General features: G+C 31.8%; 2 protein-coding genes across 2 annotated transcripts; both read left to right on the forward strand.

The window, feature by feature from the left end:
* The first annotated feature begins 1,814 nt into the window (after positions 1 to 1,814).
* On the forward strand, positions 1,815 to 4,880 carry LOC134700596 (piRNA biogenesis protein EXD1-like). The gene is made up of 3 exons (XM_063561972.1): positions 1,815 to 1,931; positions 3,839 to 4,099; positions 4,788 to 4,880. Exons 2-3 carry the CDS (start codon positions 3,848 to 3,850, stop codon positions 4,878 to 4,880), a joined length of 345 nt encoding a protein of 114 aa, XP_063418042.1. The 5' UTR covers positions 1,815 to 1,931; positions 3,839 to 3,847.
* Positions 4,881 to 5,791: 911 nt separating this feature from the next.
* Positions 5,792 to 11,054, forward strand: LOC134700608 (uncharacterized). Its single transcript, XM_063561981.1, has 3 exons — positions 5,792 to 5,899; positions 8,913 to 9,034; positions 10,099 to 11,054. Exons 1-3 carry the CDS (start codon positions 5,828 to 5,830, stop codon positions 10,868 to 10,870), a joined length of 966 nt encoding a protein of 321 aa, XP_063418051.1. The 5' UTR covers positions 5,792 to 5,827; the 3' UTR covers positions 10,871 to 11,054.
* The last annotated feature ends 1,135 nt before the right edge of the window (positions 11,055 to 12,189 follow it).

Here is a 12,189-nt window from a genome sequence, read left to right on the forward strand (position 1 = left end):
TACGTGCTGGTAATGATCCATTATTATTCGATGGACAGTTTCGACTTTTCGCTTTTACTCTCTCATAATCTTATCATAGAGAATTGGTTTTTTATCTGAAAACATAATCGTTAAAAAATCTGATTCTGATTTGACCTTCTGTAACTTATATCAATATACACAAAAAAGATATTGTATGATTGACTACTCTTCACAAGGGACAAACGATACAGAAATTAACAACTATAGATCACCTACAACACAGATTATAAATCACACAAAAGCCAAATTATAACGCGAAATATTTGAGTTGCATGTCATGGTATGTTATAATTCAACCAATTAAACTAAATATATAAATCTATGTTATGTATTCAACGAGTATTTTTGTCAACAAACAATCTGCAATCAACAGGAAACCTATTCTGCTCCTTTCGCAGAATTGCTTCTTTATTCATATATGACTAATTGTATACAGGAGCTTCGTAAGAAGAACAAAAAGAAGTCAGCATTATCATTTAACTCCACCTTTCCGTAAATAGATGATGTCATACATTACATTATACAAAATGCGGTGACTATGTTGAGCGCACTTAGTCCACCCAGCTTGAAATGGAGGATAATACAAACACAGTGTATCCGTGTCATATCTAGACTTTCATCAATAACTCGACAATAAGGGTATGTTGGGATCAAAACTTTACGATAACAAAGTTGATTGAAACTTTCCATGTCTATGTAGCAACATTCCAGCAGCACATGCACATGAAGTATATATCTTCAAGATGATACGCGTCTTCTATACAAATTTCAATGATATTGGGTTGCTGCTTTTGAGGAAGTTAAATGACAAAGCGTTTGAGGTGGTTAATAAAAAATCATTCCTTCTAAAGTTATAATGGCTGAATCACTAATCGATTTGTAGCTATTGAATATCTATTATACAAATGAGGACGGGTATGTTTTGATCGTCGCAAACATAATCTCATCCTTTTCTATCCGAATGTGACCTTTCGAATTAGATTTATAATCGTGTTTGTACATACATTACGAACACGACAGGTGAAATCTGATGATCATGATATCCTTATCCGCCCAGAGTAATTGAGTTCAGACCAATGTTTGAATTGCCCAGTCTTTAGGTTTTTTTTTGTATACTGTTGTTATTGTTTTTTTTTGTATGTATGAGTTGTGAAAAAGCTATATTTTTGGGCCAAAAAAGGAGCTTACTGGGCCTTCTTCTTTATACTATGTGCAAATATTCATGATTGATAATTATGTAAACTTTCCAGATTCTCAGTCAAAAGCAAATTTGTTAGAAATAACAAGTATCCCTGATATATTTTTCAAAGATTTCAAATTATATAGTTTACTAAGTGCTCCTTGTATTTTAAAGTATTTGTTTAAACTCACGGACCATAAATTTGTTATCATGGACATTACCTCAACTACCGAGTTCAAAACCTTTAGTCTTTAGGCTTAAACGTCATTAAGTAGCTCTCGAATACTACCAACCGATCAACAGATTTACTTAATATTTGAAATTGCTTTTGGTTTTCATCGCGTCTCTTTTAGAAAAAAATCTTCAATCTAAATATTCATCCTTCGTCTTCTTATAACACCCACTTGGAGACGGTTACAAACAAATACACAAGATATTTATCTTCAACTATAGTAATGTCAGCGGAAATAAAAGTACATATGCTATTTATAAACATGTGTTTATACATGAATAAATACTCAACATTACATCACTGTGTGAATAGGATTAAATAAGCAAGATCAATAGTTAGGATTTACAAAACCTGATTTCCAAAAAGTCAAATGTTATAAATTCTTTTTCTACCCTTTCATCGGTGACGCCTGTATGACAAGATATTTTTTTTCAAACTTCAGATTTGAATGCATCTAACCCGAGAAAGTTGATATAATAGTTGGATTTATCCAAAAAGGTGAGATTCGTTTTTAGTATTTATATGTTCATGAAAAATATGTTGTATTCAATATAAATGACAGATACGATATAATAGTAAAAAAAGACTGATTATGCACCAGAGTTACCTTTTAGTTAATGTTAAATGTCAGACCGTAATTAAATACCACTTTTATTAACTTTAAATACATATTTCTTTCAACATACAAATATTAAAAATGATTCTGAAAACAAATACATGGAGATTTAATACTCGTTCCGAGTTTTCTAAGTGACGATAATAAATCTTTTCAATATATATACTGTAAATTCAGAAATTATTGTGAGTTTTTTTTCTTGCGAAAATTTCGACAGAGTTGGAAACGCAATAATTTGAACTCGCATTTTGAAATGTTTTATATGAAATAAACGGGATTTTTCGTAAAAATTAAAATCGCATTTAAGTCTAAAAGACAAAATCGCAATAATAAATAAACGCAATAATTTCTGAATTAACAGTATTCATTTATAATCCGAATATATAACAACTAGGTAGACTAGGTAGTCCGAGAACTGAACTAATAATATCGACAAATGGTTAAAATATTACGGAAACGCCGTATCTAATCTGATCATATATTTTAGACGATACTCAGTTATATTGATCCATTTATCTTTACTAAATTAAAGTGTATAGGAACACTGTAAATTAAACTATGTAAATATTGATTGAGATTTAAAGCGTTCTTTAAGTAAGGCGGTTTAGCAGTTGATGAAGTACAAAAAAGTATATTCAAAAGGCGTAACATTTTTAAATCCCATTTGCGTGCTGACATATATTTATTTTATCTGACGCATCCATGTGTGCTGCGATATGTATCTGGAATTGTTCCATGACGTTTATTTGAAGTGTAGTAAGTCTCAAACAAACGTCGGTTTGTCTCTTTGACACATTCCCCATTTCCATTCTCAATTTAATCATAATGAGTATGATGATACAGAAAATGATTACAATATTATAAATGAACCGATGAATGACAGATCAAACATTTTTTACAATACAAGTGACTATGAAATTAATTCGTTTTAATTGAAAGCTAGAGATTTCTTTAAAAAATGAAAATAGAATTCCAATTTTTTCACATCTATTGAAATAAGAAATGTTCATATTTCAGTCCCTTTTGGAACTTTGAAATTCCACAGTAAAGTTATTCTAGGGCTACAGCGATTTTCATCTATCCATAGACGGTTGCAAAAAGACAGTATATGTCAAGTTGTATTTATTCCGTCATGTTTTGTTCAATAATGAGAGGTTTTTTGTTTAGAGTTAACCTTATGTTTAACTTTCAGCATGTAGATATGTCCCTCCCCAATTTTTAAAGTCTAGTAGTGCCACATGATATCTTGGAACCCTACTACTAAGAATAGTATGTTTATTCATTGCAAATTCTATTTCGAATTAAATTGAGCACAACTGCCTTAAAATGATGTCGCTTAATCATGCACAAATCAATTTGATCTCCAAATAAACACAAATATATTTCTCAATTCAAAAACAAGATTCATGCATGTAGATTCATTTGCTAGTTAAAATAAAAAACATCATCAACACCATTATTGTTGTCAGAGTATGGCTACTTTTACATGTTATACATCTGTTGGTGGTCTGACATCAAAATTCTTAATTGTCTTTCAGTCAGCACCTCTGTATTGATATGCATTATCATTGATACATTGTATGGTCATAACGATAAAATTTCTGTTCACAAAACTCCGAACATGTCAAAATACTGATCATTCCCAGGATACATTAGCAATTTTGTGTTCTCTATGATCTCTAACTCCGTGCTTTAATTTGGTTTTTACACTTCTTTGACCTGAGCGGCAATGTGTATACACAAAGTACATATGTCTAATATGAAGAGTTTATTCTATACTATGTTTTAGAAATTAGTCATGGCTTCAAGTAATAATGCAGAGATAGTAACAGAAACAGAAAGATGCTTGCATATAGTAGAAAATTTGTCTAAATTGGACTTTATAGCGTTGGATGCTGAGGGTATTAACTTAGGAAAAGACGGTCCTCTGACTTTGTTACAGATCGGGACTGTGGACGACAAAGTTTATCTTTTTGATATTGAAACAAACAAAGATTTATTTAGGAAAGGAAAGCTCGAAGATATTTTACAATCAGACAAGCTAGTGAAGGTATAAGATAAATGAAAGCGTACTTATTATCTGTAATAAACCTCGTCACAATTAATATTATATATAAGACTCACTAAATTGATCTGCAAATACCACTATATAACAGTTTCCTCCATGCATATAAACAGCTGAAGTGGTTGATTTATAGCACACTGCAAAAGGAGTTTATACAGAATCAGTGGTGTCTAGCACATTTAATTGTCGTGTTAAATGAACATAGGCGACCAAAAGGGTTCCACTTTCTCATGTTTGATTTATCCATTCTTCTCAAATGTATATCTAAATATGAAAAACTGCAATAGAAACAATCATCAATAGCTGGACTCTTTTAACTGTATCATTATTTTTTGCGTATTTAATACAGGACACCATAAAGTTATACATTGAGATGACCTCCAAACACTGTAAAGAGTCATGTAAAGATCTAAGGGAATAATCAAGGCATTTTGTCGAGTCGGTATAAATATCAATCACATATTGGTTTTTCTTTCTTTGGTTTGTTTCAAAACTGATATTTAAAAATTCAAAAGATTATTAAAATTGGAAATCCAAATAACGGTATGGTTTTGTGGAGGAAGGTTTTTTTGCGATATAAATGTCAACTGCTGTTTTATATCTTATTTCAGCATAATAATCACAATTTCTTTTTAACTTGACAATTCTAATATTTTGATGTCACTTTTTGTAGGTTATACACGCATGCGCAGGTGACAGTGCTGCATTATACCACCAGTTTGGAATTAAGCTTAAAAATGTGTTCGACACACAGGCAAGTATATAAAATAATCACTAATGCACTTGATATTTCGATAGTAACATATGCATTTACAGACTTAAATGTGTTAGGTACCTGAGATAAATTTTAAAGATACCAATACACAAGTTCGTCGGACAAAATTATAACCTACACAAGGACTAATTATTATTCTACCGTTCTTTTATTTGACCTTATCAGAGTATTTTTTAATGGAAAGGCTAATTATACAAATGTTCATGTCTTTCAGATGGCCGGCCGGAATAATTTTAAATTTACGGCATCAAAACATGACACCAATGAGACTACAGTTTACAACACAACCCTGCCGTAATTACTTTCAAATAAATATAAAACGTTCACGAAATCTGACATGAATGTAAAAACGCCAAAAATAATATTACAAACATTTTCCGTGATGACAAAATAATACCTAGCATCATCATACGTGCATCGATAAACTTTCAGTATAAAATTAATCCTGTTTTGGATTCTAAATACTGTAAACTCATTGCGTGCATTTGTTATTGCGATTTTGTCATTTTAGACATTCAAATGCGATTTTAATTTTTACGATTTTGAGAAAGTCCTGTTTAATTCATATAAAATATATCAAAATGAGAGTTTGAATTATTGCGTTCAAAACTCTCGCATATTTCGCCATAATAAAAACCTCGCAATAGTTTCTGAATTTACATTCCTGTTTACATGGAATACAGAACAAATAAAAAAAACCAACTCATTTTAAGTAAGCGAGTTATGATATGTTTACATGTAAACATTTCCTCATTCAACCATCTTAGGAAAATGAGCAAATTAAGTAAGAGTTTTGAGAATCAAAAAGTCCTGAAGGTTTTACAAAATATAGTTTTGGTAATCTTTCTTGGAATTAAAAAAAATAAGTAGTTGATAGATATTTTTAGGTGGCAAATATCATAATTGAGGAAAGTAAAGGACGGCGGATACCAACTGCAATGAAACTAAGCGATGTATGTCAAATGTACAGTGACAAAGCAAAACCACTCGACCAGAAAGACATGTTAAAGGTTTGTATGCTCGAATAAATAAAAAAACTCAACCTAATCTTGTCTAAAAAATATATCACATATTACATATCATAAAAATCATTCTGAATTGTGATAGTCAAAAATATATAATAATCGTAATGTCTCTACAGATACTGAATTATGATATATAAGAAGGCACAACGTGTCCGCTGAAACATAAAACACGCATCCAAATAACTAACATAAATACAAAAGACAAATAGTATTGATCTACGATCACTTGCAGTTACTTAAAAGAGGGACGGAAGATACCAAAGGGACAGTCAAACTCATAAATCGAAAATAAACTGACAACGTCATGACTAAAAATGAAAAATACAACCAGACAAACAATGGTACACAATACACAACATAGAAAACTAAAGAATAAACAACACGGACCCCACCAAAAACTAGGGGTGATCTCAGGTGCTCCGGAAGGGTAAGCAGATCCTGCTCCACATGTGGCACCCGTCGTGTAACTTGTGTTATAACCAATCCGGTAAATAGTATAATTCGTTAGGTCACATTCATGAAAGGGAAGGGATTTGTAGTTACGACGTAAGGAACATATCCGATAGCATTTGTGAAACGGTTATTCAATAACGATCAACGAACTCTTGATGGCGTCCCTAAAATTTACGAAGGGATGATTTCAACTTCACCATTAAAATATATGATGAAGCATTATGATTGATAACAGAAAAGATAGGATTAAGAGTGAACACTAAGCGGTTTATTTGATGTGCAAATCGTTTGAAGTCAAATTGAAATAAATTGATGGATTCAGAAGCTAGTCAGTGACATGAAGGTAAAAGGAATAATCAAGCAGAATGAACGTGTGGTTTCATTACTAAGTGATATTTCAGCTTTCGCTTTTACGGACAATACCTGAGGTTTACGAGAGATGTCTATTCAAAAGGATAAACAGCGGTCGTTTTTTTAATTTCTTGTTTTAAGTACGTCTGATAATACAAAAAAATTTTTTTTATTCATATACATATTTATGCTATTTTTAAAAAGTTGCGTTACTCGACCTGCAATATCTGAATACATAATTATATGTGTCCCACCATGACATTTCCATGCTCATGGAGGTTGAACTTTGTTATACAATACAAAATAAAATTTCGTTTACTATGAATGTTACATCAAATTTCGCATAGAGACGTACATGTTTATTTCTATATATCATTTTAATGAAATTTGAATATATAGCACGAGAGGATTTCAACTTTCTGTTTGTTTACTTCAAATTTCTTAGGAGTCACAAATCCTCTTCCCTATCGCATGGCGTGACATATCTTTAATGAAATACGGCTGTATTTTTCACTCTTTCCAACATTCGATAAATGATAGATGAATAAATTGACTGGGGTGTTCTTCTTACACAAAAAAGAACTTACACATAGTTATAAGGAAGAAAGATTGAATTCGCTTCTAATACATAACACGATGCATTCGTAGCGGGACACGCTTACCTAATCGATGGATCCGGTCTTGCCGCTTTTGGTGTTCATGAGATTACCTCATTTCTTCTCACTGTTCACTCATTATTTTTCATTTCCTTTTCGATTTAAGAGCTTTGAGCACCGGTACATAAATGGCTCCTTAATTTTCTTTTCAAATCATTGTAACTTAAACATATGAATTTTATTAGATTCTTTTTTAAATCAGTATTATTTCAGTACAAAAACTGCGATCCCCCGAACCTGTTTAACCCCACCATATTCTGTATGTATGTACCTGTCCCAAGTCAGGAGCCTGTTATTCAGTGGTTGTCGTTTGTTGATATGTTACATATTTACTTTTCATTTATTTTTTTACATAAATTAGGCCGTTAGTTTTCTGGATTGAAATGTTTTACATTTGTCATTTCGGGGCATTTAAAACTAACTATGCTGCATGGGCGTAGCTCATTGTTGAAGGCCATACAGTGACTAAAATTAGTTAATTGATGTGTCATTTGGTCTTTTGTGGAGAGTTGTCTCATTGGCAAACAAACCACATCTTCTTTTTTAGTATGAAGAACGTAAAGAATGTCAAAGTATTCTGATGTAAAAATAGGACAATAATTGTCATTTAGTTAATCGTGTTACAGTTATTTGAACCTACATAATTTGATAAACAAACTTTAAAATACTAGTCTCTGAAGATATCCATAATGAAATATCATCATAAGAATAATTGTAGTGTACTAAATGCATACATATTGAAGTTTTTGTGTAAACTACATATAAATGGTTACGCCTTGCATACATAGTGTGAAAAGGACATGCCTTATGCATCGAAATTAAAAGGCAGATTAAAAAGAAATACTTTAAGCTCTTACTAGACTAATTCTATGCTGCATCCCTGCGAGCATAAATTACTTTTAAAAATAAGGAGCAAATATTTTTTTATATATTGAAATTTGTATTTAGATACGCTGTTGGAGATTGCTAAATTCAATTGAAATACACACAGTTTGTATTCGATGCACTGTATTTGTTGATTAAATGTTGCCATGGAATACAGAGGTTCCTTATCCACAAAAAAAAATCATTTTATTATGTTTTTAATTCAACAAATGCTATAAATATTCAGCAATTTCAAATGAAGTGGATATTATCAGTTATAGACAGGTATATGACCTTGAAAAATGAGAGAAAAAAAACGCAAAGTTGACTTGTAGAAGGCTATGACTTAAAAAGATAATAAACATTTTAACTGAGAGAACAAACGGTCTACTTATTTTTAACAAAACAATTTTCAAAAAGACATGAACAAACGACAACAAATAAACTACACACAGGCACATACAGAAGGTGGCGGGATTTTACTACCTGAACACTTTCATCATTATAAGTATTGTTTAATCAATGTTAACTTCATACATTTCATATATGAATGGCCATACAAACTCATGTTTAGGCACTTGACAACATCAGTATTGTATTAAAACAAATTGTTCATATGTTGTTTTTTTAAATTGTTTGTTTATTTTTTTTTCTCTTCTCTTTTTATATTTCAGGTGAAATTGAAAAAGGAAGATGGAGAGTTATGGGCTAGAAGACCATTGACTGCTGAGATGATCGAATATGCTAGTAATGACGTCACTGCCTTAATACCAACAGTTTACCTCAATCAGAAAAGGTTAGGATGTTTTTAATTCTTGTAAAATTATTTTACTTGTTCGAATAGTCTTATACCAATACCGCCATCAAAGCTTTATGTGCAATTAGAATAATTGATTGTAAATAATGGATATCAATGAATGTTTTGAAATGTTGATCATATTCGGGAAAGATTTATGACCATTCACAAGATGTCTTATTGTCAAATCGAGGGCAATGTTTCCGACTTATTGTTTTCGAATAAATATCAGATACTCAATCCGCAAATATTCTACTGAACCTTTACTAAAAACGGGATGAAAAATACCACGGGAACAGTCAAATGAATAAATCGGAAATATACTGACAACCCCATGACTAAATATGAAAAGGACAAACGGACACATTTGCAAATTAGTATGGCGTTCATTATCACTGAACTAGTATATATTTGTTCAGGAACCAGCTGAAGGATGTTTTCGGGTGCGGGAATTTCTCACTACATTGAAGACCTGTTTGTGACCTTCTGCTGTTGTTTTTTCTATGGTCGGGTTGTTGTATCTTTGACACATTCCTCATTTCCATTTTCAATTTTAAATTATAAGACACAAAAGAGAAAACTTCAGATTGAGCAACACGAACCCCGCCAAAACCTGGGGGTGATCTCCGGGTTTCCATAGGGTAAACAGATCCTGCTCCACATGTGGCACCCGTCGGGATGTGTTTATAACTGCATGCAACAATTAACAATGTGTTCAGCATGTTCTTGTAACGTTTCCGCTGATCAAAGGGTTGTTTGTTTCATTTCTGCCATATTCCGCATTACTTATTCAGAAATAGTTTAGTGTTTATATTGTATATAATATTTCTTTTGCATTTCAAATAGCGTGTAATATGTAGTCAATTGCATACTAAGACCAATCGTGGTGATTTTTAAGGGACAAATAAAAATAAAAATTCTGTATTTAGTGATTCCGACGATATATACTTGAACACTTCATGACTACAAGAGACACAAAATGAACAGCTAATTCAATTTAGGAAAAGATTTTCCCCGATTAAGTTCCACTTCTTTTTAACCAATTTAATTGTGTCCTATTTTAGAATCCTAAAAGAGAAAGCATTATTGACTGAGTATGAAAAGAGAGTTCAAGATGAGATAAATTACCACATAGACGAAGCTGCTTCAGAGAGAAAGAGAATAAGGGTTGATGGAATAGTTCAATCTGTTTTGAATGGCATTGAAAATAAATACGGAAACGATACAAGGTTTCAAGACCTTACGGATGAAGATGAAATAAAAGCGATACAGAATTGCAGATACGATCAAGAAGTCATGTCCCAATTTATCAATAAACTGAAGATAGAATCGATCAAAGCACGACTGCAAGAACTAAGTGACCAATTGTCTTCAGAAGGCAATAATTTTCTTCCCAAAGGGCAATCATATGGATATTTAAGGGCTTATCAGTATCTTCCAGATAAAGATATACACGAAGAAGCAAAACGTCTTCAGAAAGCACTAGAAACAATATTTCTAGCTGACATGGTTAACAAATACAGTCCGAGTACAAATATTATCGTTATTACACAATATGAGAAAGATGCATTGCGGAATATTCGACCAAGAAACAAAAATGACAACAGGATCGATCCCGTACACTTATCACTGTATTGGCAAATGCATGAAAAAGACTTAGATCTTGAAATTGAACGATTAGAAATTTCTGGGAGAAGATATAACATACCGCAAGGAAAATATAAATGGCTGAAGTATAACTGTTGTGACAATGTACCAGACGAAATCAAAAGGAAAGCAAAAAGGCACATCGTTAACCTAGACAAAACCTTTGGAAAGGGGAAATATTCAGCTTGATATTATATCCATTTCTCAGTTAAGGCTCAACGAGTGACAATATGTCAAACCAAAACACTATTAAGTAGTACATATAGTATATAATATTTATATAATGCTTACAACCTATGACGCAGGGACATTGACAAGAAACAACGGAATTATACTTTTAGGTATTAAATACGTAAATGAACTAAATTCTGAATGAATGAATGGATAAAGCTATGCATTAATAAATAAATTAATAGAATACGTGAGATTGTTTCAAAGAAAAATTATATAACAACTTGATTTCTGATAATCGAATTCTAAATTCAATTTCCAGGATCAAACCATGAGCAAAACGTTTGACGAAGTAGCGGTCACATGACAAACTATGTCTTTGAGCTGTTAAACAAAGTTCCAACAGCAGATCAGAAGACGTGTTACATCCCAAATTAAATTATCTGAAAAAAAAACAGGAATATTGTACATACAGGTGCTCAAAATTAATAAAGAGAGCGCAAATATTAAATGTGGCTGGATTAAACCAATCTATCCTAATTTGACAGGGATAAAAAAAAAATACACAATAAGAACAAATCATAAAAATCAGTTGAATTTGGCATAAATCATCAAAAAAAAATCTATCAAAAACACAAGATGGACGTTTCATATAATTTTACGTCCCAACAACATAAAAACAAATCAGTACAGACCTCAGAGAACTGGCAGTTACTTTCATCTAGTTTAAAGCCAATTAAAACAAACTGATTAGATAACTCATACTTATAAAACATAAATGACCAATCAGTTCATATCCAACGTCTAGTGAATTTTGTGGTAAGGCGTTAGAGCTAATCAGAGATAAATATGATCTTGTGCAAAGATAAGATAGAGGTTTAGACAGATTGTAGAACCATGAATGCGGATATGCATAGAAAAATAATATTTAGTTTGGTTTTAATTTACCAACAAAATCAATATTAAATCCAATAAAAACAACACTCAAGCCTGTATTATTGTGTTAAATGCTAGATTCATAGTCAAGTTGAATTTACAATTTAAAGGGAGTAGTCCATTTAACATAAAAAAAACCAACGTTCGACAATATTGATAACATTGTTACAGAAACCCGAACAGTCATTATTGACCGATGTGACCAAAATTGGCTTTCAGCACCCATCCATTGCCGTCTATGACAAACCCAAAACTGCCATGCAGAAAGGCAACAAATAGGATAAGACCGTGATTGCGTCTTGTTACACTGAAGATCATTGTGTTTGTAAGATGTGACAGACGTGTATTCCGTTACTAGCAGAGTATATGTTCATGACCACTAGAAGTAAAACAGAATATTA

Source organism: Mytilus trossulus, unplaced genomic scaffold (assembly GCF_036588685.1).
Source record: "Mytilus trossulus isolate FHL-02 unplaced genomic scaffold, PNRI_Mtr1.1.1.hap1 h1tg000164l___fragment_2___debris__unscaffolded, whole genome shotgun sequence".
In the NCBI taxonomy this organism is placed as follows: domain Eukaryota; kingdom Metazoa; phylum Mollusca; class Bivalvia; order Mytilida; family Mytilidae; genus Mytilus; species Mytilus trossulus.